Here is a 19,191-nt window from a genome sequence, read left to right as displayed (position 1 = left end):
AAACATGCAGGCACACACATGCACACACAGTCACACATACAAACACACGCAGACACACACAAACATGCAGAAACACACAGGCACACGCATGCACACACAGTCACACATACAAACACACACACACAAACATGCGGAAACACACAGGCACACACATGTACACACAGTCACACACACAGACACACACATGCACAGACACAAGCACATGTGCACTGCTGCCTCCCGCCTCACTGCCCGCCTCCAGGTCCCGCCCACCTGCAATGTTCTCCCCCCACCCCTAAGCTGGGCTCAGCGTCCCTCCTACCTATCCTGAGACCTGTCTCATACCCACTGTGTTGTTCTACAAACACTTCCCGGTGCCCCAGCACTCTGCTCTCCAAACATCAGCCCTGATTCCCATCTGCTCATTTTCAGGAGTACATCTGGTCTCTCAATTAGGCCCCGACCCCAGGCCCTAGAAGCTGCTGCACAGCGGGGCCCTCGCCGCATGCCATGCCCGTGTCACTGCCGGGACCCCAGAACCAGAACAGTTACTGTGTCTCCTTTGCACCTGACTCACCTGTTTCCTCCTTGGTGGGTGTTTTCCAATGTCCTGGTACCTTCTGAAAGACAAGAGACAGTCATCTTTAAATGTTTAAAGCTCAGCCCTGATACGACTTTATAAAAATGTCACATGTAGCCTTGACTGTGGGAGGGACTGAACAAGAAGAGGCACCTGGCGCCCACCCACCACTGGGCTGCCACTGGGTTGCCACTGGGCTGAAGTGATGCCTTCCCAGCCATGGGGGCAGAGGGGACCCAGGGAGCCTCCCAACTTCATCCTTCAAAATCTGGGAAAATCAGCTGCATTCTCATGCATGAGGGTGGCTTCTGCCCTGAGGTGTTCACACAATAGTGAGGACCCCAACATTACCATGAACACAGCGTGTGTGGCTCCCACAACAGATGAACAAAGCAAGAATTACCACTCTCAGGGACCAGAGAGGACACGAAGGCCCAGAGGGACAAGGGTCAGGGTCTCACCCGAAGTCCCACAACCAATCAGCAGCAGAACTGAGATTTGAATTCAATCCAAAACACAGTCCACCTGCTCCCTGCGGCCACACCAGGCTCTGATTCCTCCCTGCTGCAGATCACACGCACGTCTGGAAGCACTTCCATCACACGGCTCTCTGCCAAGAAACCCTCTCTGCTCTACTTTGTGGGTGCCCAATGCACCTCCACCTGTTGGCCGCTGTGTGGCCTCCTGTGGGTCCTGAGTCTCAACCTCTCAGGTGAGGGAGAAAGGTATTTAAGCAACTGATGGACTCAAAATGCAGGGGACGGCAGGAACATGCCATGGGAACAGGTAGAGACACAGTCCCAATGGTATTCCACCTGCTGTGACAGTGACATGAGGACTGTCACCAATACCTAAGTCGATGCAATTGGGAAACACCCACTCTCGCCAGCAGGACTCTGCCCTGGATACCCGACTGCTGCAAGGTCGTCCCCAGGCAACAGGACAAAGGGAGCCTTTCTCCATCCTAAGGTGCAAATCCTGACACCTGGAGCAGAAGAGGGAGGGGGTGGCCTCAGGTGCGGCACCACTGGGCCAGTTTGTGCCCTCGTGTCACAGGGTGGGAGAGGCAGGGAGGGAGGGGACCACTGGCGGGGTATTCTCTGAAAGTCCTCTCCACAACTTGCCATCCGTGCTTTTCCACACAGAGATGAAAAGTGAAACCTCTTTTTCTCTTTTTCTTTTGTTTTTTAGTTATTGGCCAGGGCCAGGTTTGAACTTGCCATCTCCTGTATATGGGGCCAGTGCCCTACTCCTTGAGCCACAGGCACCGCCCCGACACCTCTTCCTTTGCTCAAGACACCACCACTAAAGGACTTGACAAAGAAGCAGTTGTAGGGAAGGACCCTAGTGAGCCCTCAAACTGTGTCCTATACAAAATGTGCTTTGGATGTACCCACTGGGCTCAGCACTCAAGGACAACCACAGGTCCATTTCAGAGCCGAGCACGCCAGTCCTCCCCAGTGTCTGCACCTTCCAGTGGTCACCCCAGTCCCCCCAGTGTCTGCACCTTCCAGGGTGTTATGACCCCCTCATGTCATAAACACACACACTGGAGCAGTGTCCCCTCCCAGCCAGGCCCAGGGGCTACTATAAAAACACTGCTTTTCTCACCCCAAGAGCCTGACACCCGGCACAAACTGCCTTTAAGCTAAAATCAAAATAAGAAAACAAATCACGGTGGGTGCTGCCCACATCATGGGCCACAAAACCACACTCTGAAGGCAGCCACGAAACACTTCTGCTCATTGTAACTCCTGGCATCCCAGAGAAAAAGCAATGGGCTCCACGGAGAGTCTTCCTGTCCTTGCCAATACAGCAGAGAAGAGGGTACTGCTAAGCTCAATTCTAAAAATCTGAAATGGAATCATAAGTAAAATAAGAACACCAAGTTTCACTATGGAAAAACAACCAATAACCAAACTGGAGACATCTGGGAGAGGCCCTGGGGAAAGGCAGGTTTCCACAACTGAACAAGGGACGGCAGGAAATGTGCTCACTGCTGGACCTCGCCGGGAACCTTTGGGGACTTCCAGTAGGGCAAATGTTTGAAGCTCTCCAGGCCCCCAGCAATGTAAAAATGATTATCTTGCAAATCCTTTGAGTTGTCCAAAAGATGCCCATTCATCGAATATAACCTGCAAGGGAAGAAGAAATGGGGTAGAGATTTTAAGATCAGCAGTACAGGGTTCCGGGTATTTCTGTAAACGCCTGACTAGTACAGAGCCTACTAGGGAACATGTGATCATCAGCCAGCGTGGTCCAAACGGGCGGTTGAACCCTCTGGGAGCTGCTCTTCTAGGATTATTACACTCGCTTTCCATTTTTAGATTTTTTAATTAAAGTGTATTTTTAATTATGTGCAAGTGCTCAGAGGCTCTTGAGAACATGTTAAGCTCTTGGTTGGTGTTCAATTAATCTTAACTAATAATAGCTAAAATGAAAACAAATTGGGTTATGTTATTATAACAATACTTGAAAAATAAACCAGCATTTATTAGCAAATAATATGTACTTTTATAAGCAGCAAAAGACTAATCTCAGTCTACTTTGTATTCGGTACTCCTTTTTGGCAAGTTCTCCTTCTGTGGCATATTCATTTAAGAAATGATTTGATCAGTTGAGTGCTGAGTGTCTACACACAGAAGACAACGAGTGCTCTGCCAGGACAAAACATGAATGAGGAATTCTCTGCCTTCCACAAGTCAAGGAGTGCACAAAGCCTACAGGGCACACATCACAAGAGAGGGCACAGTGCAGGGTCCTGAGAGGAGACAGGGGGCCAACCGTGGGCTTCACAGAGGAGGACATGCCATGCTGTTGGAAGGAAGGGTGGGACTTCACCAGGAGAATACGGGAGGAAGCCACGGAGGTGCAGGCACAGCCACAACTGAGGGTGCCACGCAGAGCACATGGATGTCTGGGGCAGGGCAGGTTCTAAAGAGCCTTGGACCCGGGGAGCAGGAACCATATCACTTTAGTCAGAGTGAGGGAAGATTTCCACATGGGGGAGGTGGAGCTGTTTTAGCACAGGGAAGCTGACCGTGGTGGCAACTGAGGAGGAGAGAGGAGACACAGAGTTCCTACAGGCACAAAACAAGTCATGACTCAGGGCACAAGCACAAGCACAGAAGAAAAGGAACATGAGGTGTGTGGAAAAGGTGGGAGCCACAGAGCTGGCTAAAATGGGCCTGAGGGTGCATCAGAGCCCCTAAGACCACGGCCCCGCCAAGGGGTCCTGAGTAGTGACGATGAGGCCTGAGCTCCTCCGCTCTGACACATTTCCTTCTGCTTATGGGACACTCTGCTCCCATAGCCCATTTCAAAAGCCATTGCCTAAGGTCAGCCCCAAAGGAGATACACAAGGACATCAAGACAGGTGCAACTGTGAACAGCCCCTGGAGAGCAGGCGAAGCCCCAGGACTTCCATGCAAAACCCCCCACCTGGGATCCTGCTCCTCTGCCAGTGCCCTGGACCATCAGTGTCCTTCCCCCACCATCCTATACACTCCTGCACAGGTGCCCTAGACCATCAGTGTCCATCCCCCACCACCCAGTACACTCCTGCACAGGTGTCAGTGTCTCCAGAAGCATCACTTTTAAGGGCCCCAGGGAGATGGGAGAGTAGCTACTGCCATCTAAAGCAGTGCACCCCCAAAGCTCCTGCCCCCAGGTCAGACAGTGAGGAGTGGTAGTGACAGTTTGGGGTGGAGGGGTGAACCCTGAGACAACTCAACCTGAATGTCCCACAGAGACCAAAAGAGCTCCCAGTTTTCCCTCTAGCAACAGAAGGCTTGCAGGGACAAGCTGCTTTTATGTCCATTTGTTTATTTGCTTTGAGGAAGTTATGTGTCCTTTTCATTCAGGGATGAGACGATCTATGCAAAGAACCAGACTTGGGACAGCTCCACGCAGGACTCAGGTGGTCCCCATGAGGGGGGCCAGAGCCACAGCCACTAAACTGATCCAGACAAAACAAAGCCAACTGCGGCCTGGCCAACCCACAAGGTGGAGGGACAAACGGCTTGGACCTGTTCCCCTGGGACTCTCCACATCCATGTCTGGCCTCACCCTCCTCTAAGAGAGGCACGTAGCCCACTCCTCCCCTGAACAGGGTGATGAAGGGCAAACAGAACTCCTGGGAGCATGAGAAGGGAAAGCTGTCCCAAAGAAAGGAAATTACACCCTTGAGGGCAGCTGAGCCTGGACGTCACAGTCACATTACACGTGTATACACCTGGAGGGCCTGACACGTGCTGAGACTGCGCATGTGCACCCGGGCATCGCACACGGAGAACGGCAGCCTTATGACACGTGATTGACACGTGCTGAGACTGCGCCTGTGCACCCGGGCATCGCACACAGAGAATGGCAGCCTTACTGAAATGAGGATGTCAGGGAAATGAACGATGAGAATATAGGTATCAAACGAGATTGTGCGCATAAATAAAAATGTTTTGCATCACAAAATCCTAGATAATCACTAGGAATTTCTATTATTGCCTATCCCAGAAGATGTGAGGACTAAATGAAACAACCATTTGCAAAGTTGCTTTGTAGATTGGAAAGCATTACACAAACGCCTATTATTAAATGCTTTTTAATGAAACTTTAGGATTGGGGATATAGTAAAAAATGTAAATATCTCTAAATTAAATTAAATCCTCTTAGCAATAAATAGAGAGCCAATCTGGCTGTTTTCCCAAAAGAAAGGTACAGTCCGCCTTACAAGAATTTTGAAATATTTGTGTTTAGCAAGAGTCCTTTTTAAGCCCTGATTTTCAGCTGAGGTTTCCAATCTCTAGGTGCAGGGTTTAATTAGGCACCAAAAACCTAGACTCACCACAGGCCCCAGGGGTTGGTTCAGCCCGTTTCCCACTATTTCGGGATTTAAAAGCAGAGACTTATCAGACGCAGTCCCCAGCTTTAAGAAGCTTAAAATAGAGTAGGGAGAGATGGCAAGTCCTCAGCTGATAGGATCACGGAACCCAGCCCCGGGGGTGGGTCTTCCACCTCATCCTCTGGTGTGAACTCCGTCACATCCACCCCCTACTCTACCAGTCACACTAACACACACCACTGGTCTATCGCTGCAGCCCAACCTCCTCCCCAGTCTACACACTCAAACACCCAACCTGGCATGTCTGCAGCCTCTGACCAGCCTCTCAGACTGGACATGTCCACACGTTAATTCTAGGCTCTCCCAAACCTACATATTCCTCCTTCCACATCCCCCTCTCAGGGAGTGGTTCCAGCAGTCCCCAGCGGCTCTGAGCAAAGGGCTGGGAGTCCACCTGCCTTTCTCTTGTTCCTTCCTCCCTCTCTTCCCCCACCCATAGTCAACCTCCAGTCGAGCAGCAAGTTCCATCACACAAGCCTCTGAAATACGTACAGAACCAGACACCTGGATTACCTAGCATACCCTCCAAGCTGGGCTCCCATGTCTCCCTGCCCTCCTCCACCCACGGACGCTCTGCTTCAGAGCCTCATAACCCAAACCCTGGCACAGCTCCCTCTTCCCAGCAGCCTCCCACCCCTCCCTCCCTCCACCATGCCAGCCCCACCATCTGAGGGCCCCGTCTCAGGGCATGGGACTTGTGTGATGAGCTTCACACAGGTCTGGCATGTTGTCCTCCTTCATGCCATTCAGATGTGTTCCTAAATGTCACCTCCTTAGAAAAGCCTCAACTGGCCCCCTCTGCTTCTCTTTGAACCCGCCCATGAGGACCCACTCACCACCACAGCCCTGGAGTGTGAATGGGAAGCCCCAGGAAATACTTGTTGAATCAGTAAAGGAATAAACAAAAAAACACTCTGTGCATCAGGAAACTGGACACATCACTTCCATCTGGGGTGGGCAGGTGTGCACCGTCTGACACTGTGCTCAACAGGACGGGCTTGTGCTGAGCCAGAGTGAGGTCCATGAGGGCAGCAGACACCACGCTTATCTCTGAGTATCTTCCAAAGCTCAGCTTCCTGGGGGACCTCGCTCAGTGTCCTCATCCTGCTGCCAGGCCACTGTCTGTGCAGGTCCCAGCCCTGGGAGCACCCCCCTTACTGCCCAGTACCCCATGCCTCAGAGCCTGCCTGCCCCAGCCTCCCTCCCATTCCAAGCACCGCACAGAGCTAGTGACCCACCCACCTCACAGCCTCCTCTGGGTCTAACCAAGTCAGGCAGGGGTCCGTCCCCAGCAGGACTGCGCGATCTCAGTGGTGCTGAATGCAATGTGTTCTAGATGTTTTACCTCCTGGTTTCCATCACTGTGCGGCTCCTAAAACAGTGTCACGTGCACAGCCCATACCCAGGAAACTGACTGAGAGTGAGGAGTGGAGACTGTGTCCTTCAGAATCTCAGGGAAACTCTCCAGGACAGCTCACAGCCTGCTCCTCGAGCAAATCTCCTTCTCTCACCCTTGATTTCCTCCAGCCACACTAAACTGGGAATGCATCTTGCTGGCTCCTCAACATTCTGGTTTTCCCTGGGTCCCAGGTGAGGCAATGGATGCCCATGGGGTGCAAACCCGGGGAAGTGACATCCCCCACCTCCTGCACATCCTCCTGTTCTCAGAGCAAACACCCCAGACAGGCCCCCCAGGGCACGCTCCTCCCATAACAAACACGCTTGCCTCCACTGAAACCCCTCACCTATGTCTATCTTCTCTGTGGGGGACAAGCCCAAAAGCCATGCTGCCTGTGTCACACCCCAGCTCTCACCAACGCCCACCGAAAGCAGTTTCTCCACCAGGATTGGCAGAAATCCCTTACCTAGGGGCCCATTATACCAAAAGCTGCAAACTATCCAATAAATCAACCAATTTTTATTACCACAAAGAACAATTAGCTAGGTTTCTAGCGCACACACGGACAGGGTCTGACACAGGCCCCAGCTGAGCCATGTTAACATCACCGAGGGCGGGACAAGTGCAGGTACGTACGGACGTTCCTCACGCAGGGAGTGGCAGCGTGGTTTACATTCCACAGTAACACGTGCATTCACTTTAAAACATTCTGTCCCGTGCATACTACCCATCAAGCACTGTTACTCTTTCAAGCTCAGTATTTGTTCTTTATAAGCCTTTTTTTTATTTACAAGCTCTGCACTTTTTCTAACTTCAACCATAAAAAACTAATTTAAGTCCAGAAAAAAAAAATAGCTTATTGATCTGATGTCCTACTTTCCCCCTAAACATCCTATGTCTCTGCTCCCTTCTACCACACATGTTTTCTCTCTTACTCTCCCACCACAGTTACATGTGTGATACTCGAGGTTAAACCTATTATTTCTGGCTTCTTCTGGAAACACACAAATCTTGTTGACTGCACAATTCTGTTTCTTTAAGAATAATAAGTAACATTTAGAGCTGCCTTCTGGACCCACCTGGGCCTTTAGGGTATGGATTTGTACAGAAGGATCTAACTTCCCTGGACGCTCAGGTCTGCCTCGTTACCCAGGGTCTAACTTCCCTGGACGCTCAGGTCTGCCTCGTTACCCGCCGCTCGTACAAGGTCAGTTGTGGCTCCCCTGCCTGAATGTCCAGTAGTTGACATCCCACTTACAAGCAGACACTTCAGTTTTCACGGCTGACATCACAACTGCTGATCATAAATCATGCTTTCATGTGATAACTTTCCCTGAGACAGCAAACAGAAGGACCCATACATTTCTGCTCCTTCCCGCCCCCCCAATTTCCCCAGGAGGGGCCATGGCTGTCCACAGAGGTGTCTCTGGCACTCAGCACCACCCCACAGTGCCCCAATTTTTAGCTTCAAAGACTTCAGTTTCCCCTGCACTCACTCCAGTGAGTTGCCCAGAGCATTCTCAGAACCATGTCTTGGCCCCTAGTCCTGCAGTCTCTCAGCCATGTCCCTTCCCCAGTCCATCACCCCACTACTGCCCTCTGCTCTGCTGCAGCTCCCAGACCCTTGGTCCAGGCCCACCACTGGCTCACATGCCACCTGCTTCATCACCTTGAACCCTCTCTCAGCCCACGGATTCATAGTCCATCCACCTCGGTCATCCCAGCACTGAGTGCCCAGTACAGCACCTCAGTCCACCAAGCAGTCCTTACAAGCATGCCCCACCCCCACCCCACCCCTTGCAGCTCCCAGGAGACAACCTTCTTTCTTCTTTCCTACTTGACAGAGATTCCCAGGCATTAATCTGTTCACTTTTCTTCTCTCCTACTTTAAAGCCTTTCCACCCAGCATCATCCTCACCTCCTCCCCCTGCCTCACAGTCATCTGCCCTGTGTCCCTACCTCCTCCAGGGCAAGACTTGCTCTCCACTTCCTCCTTCACCTTGGCCCTCACCTGTCCATGGGTCTATCCCCTCAAGGAAAGACATGTGCACAGTGTCCCTCATGTCCAAAAATGAGCCACATTTGCTGTGAGCTCCCTCAAGCTAAGTCCTCCCCTGCAGAATCCCACACACACAGCCACCCGCACCCTACACTCCCATCTGCTCTCATCCCGTACTCAAGCTGCCACACCACCTGGCCTCCTCCTCACAGTGTGTGTGGCCAGCTGCTCAGCAGTTCCAATATCACGCCCTGGAGGCACATCTGGGGTTCATCTCACTTGCCTGGCTGTGGCACTTGTTGTCATTCTTCCCTGGGAGCCAACGCAGCCCTGGCTCCCACAGTTGCACCCCTCTGGGCCACCTGCCTGTGCCCTGGGGGCTGCACCCTCACCCTTCTTATGGCTCCCCCTCTCCTGCCCCAATTCTACCCCTGCGAACTCCACCCCAAGCTGGCTCCAGGATCCGGGATTAGGAACAGACAAAGGGCAAGGAACTCCATAGCCACAGAAGACCATGTGAGAGATAATTAAAAAAAAAAACAAAAAACAGCAGCCCAGGGACAGGTAGGAAGGAGCACCAGAGAGTCCAAACAATGTACTGACTGTAGGAGGCCAGATGGAGAGATGGAAACCAGGTCCAGGCAACAGGACCATGAAGGGCACAAAGGAGGCAGGAGAGACTCTCCAGGGCAGCGGGAAACAGGGCTCCACTTAGAGGACACCTAGAACCTCACCGCTCAAAACAAGGTCGCTGATCACAGGAGTATTACTGTCTTTGGTTTAAAGATTTGATGTTTCTATCATCCCGTGAAAAATACAACCTGGCCACAGTAGCCTCCTATTGCCACAAGGTGACAAATTGCAGAGGAAAAGATCCCACAGGCACCTGAGCTGTGCACCTGCTCCAGGTCGGCTCCCAGGAAGGCTTCATCCACAGAAAAAAGCCTTTAGACAATAGGGAAAGAGGAAAGATAGAACTAGGAGATAAGAACCTTTAGTAAACAAGCGTTTAGCCTCAGGGGTGAGAAAAGCCTTCTGTAAAACAGCAAAGAGAAAAGTTTTGGGAACAGGTTGCAAGAGTTTATTAAGTTAGGGAAGAGAACTTCTAACGGCCCTCCCATATATCTTTGCCCAATGCCAGCAGGAAGTGGCTTTGGAGAGACCAATGCCAAATCCTTTTTTGGCAGTTAAGAGTTCTGTTTAAAAAGAAAAGAATTGAGGTAGATTAAGGAGGCTGGTGAAGAAAGAGAGGAAGTAAGGTTTTGTAAAACTAAGACTCCAGAGTAAAAAGAAACAGCTAAAGAGTTGCTGTCCTTTAAGGCAGTCAAAGGTTCTAAGAATTGAAAAGTAAAGATTGTAAAAAGTAGAAGGCCAAAAGAAAAAAGTCAGTAGAGAAAAATCATGGAAAATAAGATACAGCAGTTGAAATATCAAATGGAACAGCTTAAAGACCAAATTAAGATCATGGCAGCTGATAAAAAACAGTTGAGAGATCAAATGAATAATCTTATAGTTGAAGCAGGTAAATGCTATATTGACAGGACAACTCAAATTGGGCAGCTGAAAGATCAGAGTGTAAATCCCCCAGTTAACATCAAATGCCATAAGAGAAAAGAGTGTTTAAAAGGGGTAAGAACATTGAATGCTAAAGAAAAGGAACAAAGAGCGTGTAAACCTCCAGGTGTCTGTCCCAAGTATAAAAAAGGCTTGCACTGGGCAAACGAATGCCGTTTTCAATTTGATAAGGATGGAACACCTTTACTGAAGGGAAATTATCAGTTGGGCCAGAATCAGGACCCACTGGTAAATGAACAGTTTCTTTAATATTTTCATTTCAAAGTATTCTCAGAAAAACAGTATAATTCAATTCTATGCCATGGGAGCAATCTGCCAACTTGGTTAGACCTGTGGTGCCTCAGCATAAAACTGGGGAAATTAAACCAGACCAATGGACGATGGAGAATAATTAGAATATGTTTGTGGAATATTAGGTTATCCTCCGTGGTGAAGGGGTAACTGACCTCTCATTAGCATCTGTGTACTATAACCAGGTCCAGCTAAAGAGCCTGGACACAGCCCAAAGGGGAAAGGGACATTCTGAAGCAAGTGATTCCTTTGGAAGATTATGAGAGGGAGAACAAAGGGAGGGAAGAGTAACTAAAAGTTAAACCATCTTTGTGCTAAGGAACTCCATTTAAAAAGAGTCTGGACTCAATTAGCAAAAATTCCACTGGAAAAGCAGCTTGAAAGCAGGAAAAACTTTGCTATCAAGGAATTGTGAAGTGTGGGACCACTGAGGACCACAAGTAACAGAGCTTCTGAGAGAAACTGTGAAGGGTGGAATCATTAGTCCATAAATAACAGTCTTTTGATCTGTGAAGGGTGGATTTAGGACCATGAGCAGCAAAACCTTTGGAATAGCAAGAGAAAAATCCTTGCTTGCAAAGACTGCAAGGGAAGCATAATCTTTTGTTCGTCTATTAAATAAATATCAAAGGAAAGTTCCTAAAGTTCAAGAACTGGTAAATTCTCTCAGTTAAGATTTTCTCTGTTTTAAAAGACCTTTAAGGGAATTACCATTACAATCACGGTTTTTCCCTGGTAGCAGCTAAGAGTTTACATCTGTGTTGGGCTTCATCAGTTAAAGAGCCCATACCTAGAATTTGGAACTTTGTCAATTACCATACTTTGCCTAGCAAGAAAAGGGCTAGATAACAGGAAGAACTGCCCTTACCAAATTAAAAATTATTTTGGTTGTATATAAAAAGGAGGGGAAAGGTAGCAGCCCATATAGCTTAATAGTCCTAAGTATATGCTCATTAGAGTTCTTTTCACTCTCAGAGTGGAAGCCTGGTTATACACTGCATTGGGGTCAAGGTTTTACCCATATTATTACAGAAAATCAAGAGAAGTAGTTACCAGCCCACCGGATTAAGCCTCGACACAAGCAGGAAACCTTGCCAACACCCTAACAAATTTGTTTTCACTAACTTGTCTTTTATTCACAGGACCTTGGCCTATGTAATTTCATAATAGAGAAACCTTGGATCAATCTCCTCTATGGGAACTCTAGCTGCCTCCCCCATATCACCATCCATTCTCAGCAGGAAGCAGTTAACAGTGGTCAGTGCCCTTTTTCCCTAAGAGGCAGTTGGAACTTCCATGCAGAGTGAGAAGATTGATACAAGATTTCATTATTTTGGGCTGTATATTAAGCCCCAGGTAAGCTTAGGATGCATCTTCTAAACCTTGGAAGGTTATGACAACAAAGACCTGGAACAGCAGGCTTTAAGGTAAAGGTTATTCTGGTATCAGCCAAGGTAAGAGAATTTCACTTGTTGGATTTATATGTTTTAGCTGATCTTTACTTAAAGTTATACTGCTCTCTGGAAAGGGTCTGAGTTTGGTACAGCCCTTTCCCCACCTAACATAACTTCAGGTGGTGGTTAATACTTCCCACGAAGGCATCATAAGCCCGAAGCCCTATGGGTCATCCAGTAGCACATAGTTGGGAGGTGACTAGCACAAAGGGGACAAGTTTTCCCCTATGCCTAGCTTGGCTAAATTAGTTTCCTTTATAACTGGATTAGCTCCATTGGTGTATTTTTGTTATACTTATACACCCTTTTGTTTCTCTTACTTAGCAGGAAGGAAGTTTCCTCAGTGAGGAGAATGGCTGAAATAACCAACAACAGATTTTCTCCCTTGCCTATCCAGAAATGTCTTTAATACACTAGAGGGGGAAATGTAGATAAGGCCAAGAGTCAGACGACCTCTGAGCAAGATGATCTACAGCTGAGGGGTGGACCCTAGGGGCATTCATCCACAGGTGCTCCTTGTAGAAGAGCCCAAGCCTTCAGCACTTAGTCATTTGTTAATTACTCCCCTCACCTGTGTTGTATGGTCTCAATAAAAGGCTGGTACGGAGGTTGCTCAGGGCTGCCCTGCTAAGAAGGGCTAGCCTGCCTCCTACAAGCTTGTACTTCTAATCTGTGTCATGCCTGGTTCCTTCCTGCTGTGATCAAGATGGGGACCACAGGAGCCCAAGGGGTTGTGACATTCTCCAAACATCTATCCAAAAGGGACATATTAGTTTCCATTCCCATCAGCAGTGTAGAAGTGTTCCCCTTTCTCCACATCCATGCCAGCATCTCCGGTTTTGGGAATTTGTGATGTGAGCTAATCTTACTGGAGTTAGATGATATCTCAAAGTAGTTTTGATTTACATCTCTCTGATGATTAATGATAATGAGCATTTTTTCATATATCTGTAGGCCGTGAGCCTGTCTTCTTCAGAGAAGTTTCTCTTCAAGTCCCTTGCCAACCCTGAGATGGGATCACTTGTTCTGTTCTTGCTAATACACTTGAGTTCTCTGTGGATTCTGGTTATTAAACCTTTGTCAGAGACATAACCTGCAGATATCTTCTCCAATTCTGAGGGCTGTATGCTTGCTTTACTTACTGTGTTCTTGGCTATGTAGAAGGTTTTTAGTTTGATCAGGTCCCAGTAGTGTATTTTTTGTTGCTTCAATTGCCTGAGGGGTCCTGCTCATAAAATTTTTACCCAGGCCAATTTCTTTGAGTGTTTTCCCTAAACTTTCTTCTAATACTTTTATAATTTCATGTCTTAAACAAATCTTTAATCCAGTGAGAGTCTATCTTAGTTAATGGTGAAAGGTGTGGGTCCAGTTTCAATCTTCTACAGGTCGCCAGCCAGTTCGCCCAGCACCATTTGTTAAATAGGGAATCTTTTCCCCACTCAAGGTTTTTAATTGGCTTGTCAAAGCATCAGATAACAGTCAGTAGCTGAGTTCATCTCTTGGTTCCCCATTCTGTTCTATGCATCTACCTCTCTGTTTTTGTGCCAATACCATGCTGTTTTGATCACCATCAATTTATAGTATAACCTGAGGTCTGGTAGCATGATTCCTCCTGCTTTGTTTTTATTTCTGAGTAACGTCTTGGCTATTCAAGTTTTTTTCTGATTCCATATAAAATGAAGTGTTATTTTTTAAAGATCTTTAAAGTATGACAGTGGGGCTTTAATAGGGATTGCATTAAAATCATATATTGCTTTGAGTAGTATGGACATTTTAACAATGTTGATTCTTCCCCGCATGAGCATGGTATGTTTTTCCATTTGTTAACATCTTCAGCTATTTCTTTCCTTAGAGTTTCATAGTTCTCTTTATAGAGATCTTTCACATCCTTTGTTAGGTAAACTCCCAAATATTTCATCTTCTTTGGCACTACTGTAAATGGAATACAGACTGTTTTTTCAGCTTGACTACTGTTGGTATATATGAAGGCTACCAACTTATGAGTGTTGATTTTGTACCCTGAGACACTGCTATATTCCTTGATCACTTCTAAGAGTTTTGCAATAGAATTCCTAGTGCTTTCCAGATATACAATCATATCATCTGTGAAGAGTGAAAGTTTCATCTCTTCTGACCCTATATGGATACCCTTGGTCACCTTTTCTTCCCTAATTGCAATGGCTAAAGCTTCCATTACAATGTTAAAGAGCAATGGAGACAGTAGGCAACTTTACCTGGTTCCTGATCTGAGTGGAAATGATTTCAACTTAACTGCATTCAGTACAATATTGGCTGTGGGTTTGCTGTAGGTGGCCTTTATCAGTTTAAGAAATGTCCCTTCTATACCAATTTTCTTAAGTGTTCTGATCATGAAGGGGTGCTGGATATTATCAAAAGGTTTTTCTGCATCAATTGAGAGAATCATATGGTCTTTGTTTTTTAATTTATTTATGTGATGAATTATATTTATGGATTTACTTATGTTGAACCAGTCTTGGGACCCTGGGATAAAACCTACTTGGTCATGGTGTATAATTTGTTTGATGTGTTGCTGGATTCTGTTTGTTAGGATTTTGTTGAATATTTTCACATCAAAATTAATTAGTGATAATGGTCTATAATTTTCTTTTCTTGTTGGGTCTTTTCCTGGTTTGGGGATCAAGGTGATGTTTGCTTCATAGAATGTGTTGGGTAGTATTCCATCTTTTTCTATATTTTGGGAAAGGTTGAGTAATATAGGTACTAGGTCCTCTTTAAAGGTTTGGGAATTCTGATGTGAAGTCATCTGGTCCTGGGCTTTTCTTTTTAGGAAGATTTTGTATAGCTGATGCTATTTCAGAACTTGATATAGGCCTGTTCAACATTTCCACTTCCTTCTGGCTAAAACTTGGAAGGTGGTATGCTTCCAAGTATTGGTCAATTTCCTTCAGATTTTCATATTTCTGAGAATAAAGTTTCTTGTAATACTCATTAAGGATTTTTTTATTTCTAAGGGGTCTATTGTTATTTCATCTTTACTATTTTTGATTGATGAAATTAGAAATTTTATTCTTTTTTTCCTGGTTAGGTTGGCCAAAGGTTTATCTATTTTACTGACTTTTTCAAAAAACCAACTTTTTGATTTATTGATCTGTTCTGTAATCTTTTTGTTTTCAATTTCATTTAATTCTGCTCTAATTTTGGTTATTTCTTTTCTTCTGCTGGGTTTGGGATTGGAATGTTCTTCCTTTTCCAGTTGTTTGAGATGTGCCATTAAGGTGTTAACTTCCTCTCTTTCTGTTCTCTTGATGAAGGCTTACAGTGCTACAAATTTCCCTCTTAGGACTGCCTTAGCTGTATCCCAGAGGTTCTGATAATTCATGTCTTCATTATTGTTGTGTTCCAGAAATTTGGTAATTTCCTTCTTAATCTCATCTCTGACCCACCTGTCATTCTATATAAGGTTATTTAGCTTCCATGTTTTTTTATGAGTCTGCAGATTCTTGTTGTTACTTAGTTCAACTTTTATTCCATGATGGTCCAAAACGATGCATTCTTTTAATTTTGCTGAGGTCAAACTTGTGACCTAAGATGTGATTGATTTTGGAGTATGTTCCGTGGGGTGATGAGAAAAATGTGTATTCAGTTTTGTTAGGATGAAATGTTCTGTAGATGTCTGTTAAATCCAAATGTTGGATGGTTAAGTTTAAACGAAAATTTCTGTGCTCAGCTTCTTATTAGAGGATCTATCCAACACTGCCAAAGGAGTGCTAAAGTCTCCAACTATGATGGTGCTGAAAGAAATCAAGTTGTACATGCCTGTTAGAGTGTCTCTTATAAATTAGGTGCATTGTGGTTGGGTGCATAGATATTAATATTTGAAATCTCATCATATTCAGTATTACCCTTAACAAATATAAAGTGACCGTCCTTGTCCTTGCTTACTTTTGTTGGTTTAAAGCCTATTGTGTCTGTGAATAAAATTGCAACACCTGCTTTTTTATGCTTTCCGTTTGCCTGGAATATAGATGACCATCCCTTCACCCTGACTCTATATTTATCTTTTAAGGTAAGATGAGATTCTTCTACACAGCAGACATCTGACCTGAGTTTTTGTGTCCAGTCAGCCAGACTGTGCCTCTTTAGAGGGCAATTTAAGCCATTCACGTTGATTGACAATATTGATAAGCCTGGAATAATTTTGGGTATCCAGTTTTTCGAAAGTCCAGTGGACATCTTTAATCTTTTTACCACTGTGGAAGCTGGAATTTGATCAAAAGTTTCTGAGTGAGTTTACTTTTGTGATAGAGGATTGCACTGGTCATTATGGAGGATAGATCTGAGAATTTCCTGGAAAGCAGGTTTAGTTATGGCAAATTTCTTCAACATGTGAATGTCATTAAAGTATTTAATTTCTCCATCATAGATGAAACTCAGTTTAGCTGGATACAGGATCCTGGGTTGAAAGTTGTTTTGTTTCAGGAGATTTAAAGCCAATGACCATCCTCTTCTAGCCTGAAACGTTTCAGCAGAGAGATCTGCAGTCATTCTAATATTCTTCCCCTTGTAGGTTATGGTTTTCTTACATCTGGCTGCTTTTAGAATTTTCTCTTTCATATTAACTTTAGTGAAGTTAATTATGATGTGCCTAGGGGATCATCAGGTTGAGTCATGCTGGGGTTCTGAAACTGTCTGCTATCTGAATTTCAGAATCTCTTGGCATATCTGAAAAGTTCTCTTGCATAATTTCATGAAGAAGAGCCCCTGTGTTTTGTGAAGCAACTTCATCACCTTCAGGGATTCCTATAAGGCAAATATTAGTTTTCTTTGAATTATCCAGGAGATCTCTGAGAGAATGATCTGTTTTTGCTTGCCATTTCTCTTCCTCTTTGAGTGCTTGGGTACATTCAAAAGCTTTATCTTCAATGTCAGAGACCTTTTCTTTTGCCTACTCCATTCTGTTAGCAAGGGATTCTATGGTATTTTTCAGATCTTTGAGGGCTGCAAACTCTTGCCTCAATGTATCCAAATCTTTGGTCATTTTATCTTTGAAATCATTGAATTCTTGAGACATATTTTGAACAATCTGAAATTCTGATTCCCTCTTTTCCTCTATTCTGTTGATTTTATTTTCTATCCAGACTCTGAACTCAATTTCTAACATCTCAGCCTTCTGTTTATGGATGGGGTCTTCAGTTGCATCTGCCATGTCCTTCCTTGGGGAGGTGGTGATCTACTCTGGTTATTCATGTTGCTGGAGTTTCTCCACTGATTCTACCCCATGCTTAATTTATACCATTTGGCTTTTCTCCTAGAGCTTTGCCAAGGACTCGTACAGTGCTACGGCCTGAGTAACTGGGGGCCTCCTTGGTTTGGTGGGGCTAAGTCACTCTGTCTTATTTTCACTTGGTCTCTGTTCTAGCCTAGTAAATCAGTTACCCTGGGTTGAAGTCTCAGCTGTGGGGAAATACCAGCAAATTAAGTCATCCTGCCCCCTACAAACAACAATTGAAAAATGAAAATCACACCTTCCCACAACCACACATCCAGGATACCACTTTGGATAGTCCTCGGGTGATTGGCCCAGTCCAAGAGGTCCAAACCAATTGTCCAAGTCAGCACTGGTCTCAGGTGGGGGAGTTCAAAAGGTCTCTGGCAACTAGATAGCAGGGAGTCTGCTGGCAGCTCAGGTATGACTGCCTCCGGTGCTCTGAGGTCAGAAGGACCAACCCAGCAAATTAGTCTGGGCAGGTTGATGCCTCCTTCCCCACCTTGCACCTCTGTCACACCCAGTCACTGGTAACGCCAGTGGGGCTGGGGCTGTGACTCAGTTCACCACAATGAGCAGATGCCCCAGGGGTTTATACCTGCCTGAGTCAGAGAGAAATCTATGTCTCCTCAGCCAGGTCTCTATTCTTGGCTACTATCTGGCAGGAGGAGGTGAGGCCTGACAACCTCGGGTGCTTAATGGAGGTGGGGCAGTTCACTCAGTTCCAGCCCCGCCCCTGATTGATGTTGCTGGCAGAACAGCATAACTTCACAGAGTTTGTTTCTGTCCTGGTTGTCAGACGCTGCTGGAGGTGACAGAAACCATGACTCAGTTACAGGCAGTGGCAAGCACACACTGAGCTCACACTGAGCTGTCAGTTTCTGCTTCTGCCTGCCCTCCTTTGTCTCAGCTATGATCCCCTGGGGGTCAGGTGTGTGAGACCCTCCCTGGAAGTCTGCTGTCTCTACACATGTGTATTCTAGTCCCCATGCTCCTTTACTCACATCCCATCCACCAGTAGCCGCCACCAGAGAAGGTGCCTGGCTTCTTCTAGTTGCCCAGAGATGCAAGGCGTGTCTGTCCAGGATAGCCACCCAGGGGCATGAGCCTTATTGTTCCCGCAGCTGCTGTTGTTCTACACCTGGGGGCACCACCACAGCTCCTGTATGGTTCCCTCTCAGCTGACCAACCTCTCCTTAGTCCTGTACCACAGAATCAGCACAGCTGAGCCAGAGACCTTCCCCTGTCCACACCTCTCAAGAAAATACCCAAGAATCTGAACTGCATGGGGGACAGGCTTCCAGAACTAGGGGTGAGAGTGGAGGGGAGTGCTGGGAGTTCAGAGTTGCAGATAGAGAATATGTATAGTTCTATACAGTTTTATGCCTGGCAGGAGAGTGCTATGGCACCCTAGTACAGGTAGGAGGTCCAGTTTTTAGAAGGTCTCTCCTGTGTGATGAAATGGGAGGACATTTGGACTCTGCTCGCTTGTTTGTATGGAGTTTACTGCGAGCCCTTCTCATGGGGGAGGGGATTCCTGTCCACTTGATGATGGATTCAGTACCTTTTGTTTGTATCTTTGGTGTTGCAGCTCACCTCAGCAAGGTTGATATGTGTTCTTCAACCTTCTCTCTTGGCTCAGCTCCAAACCATCAGCTTACTTGCTAAACTTCTGTCTTTTAACTCTCCTTCTGGACGGGAGCCTCTGTGGAAAACTGGCTACAGTCCACCATCTTACCTCTGCTCCTCAAAATCTTGGCCTGCCTCAA

The 19,191-nt window shown here is 46.4% G+C and overlaps 1 protein-coding gene across 1 annotated transcript in view; it reads right to left on the bottom strand.

Annotated features, from left to right (window-relative positions):
• DCDC2C (doublecortin domain containing 2C) overlaps positions 1 to 19,191 on the bottom strand; it is a 62,427-nt gene that overhangs the window by 10,670 nt on the left and 32,566 nt on the right. Inside the window, exons 5-6 of the mRNA XM_012810589.1 lie at positions 2,557 to 2,694; positions 557 to 599 (exon numbers count right to left, since the gene is read on the bottom strand). Coding sequence (XP_012666043.1) covers positions 557 to 599; positions 2,557 to 2,694 — 181 coding nt within the window. The remainder of the gene's footprint in view (positions 1 to 556; positions 600 to 2,556; positions 2,695 to 19,191) is intronic.

Source organism: Otolemur garnettii, unplaced genomic scaffold, assembly GCF_000181295.1.
Source record: "Otolemur garnettii isolate 467f Iridium unplaced genomic scaffold, OtoGar3 scaffold00139, whole genome shotgun sequence".
Classification (NCBI taxonomy): Eukaryota; Metazoa; Chordata; class Mammalia; order Primates; family Galagidae; genus Otolemur; species Otolemur garnettii.
The sequence above is the reverse complement of the archived record's forward strand: the minus strand, read 5'-3'. Positions and strand labels throughout refer to the sequence as shown.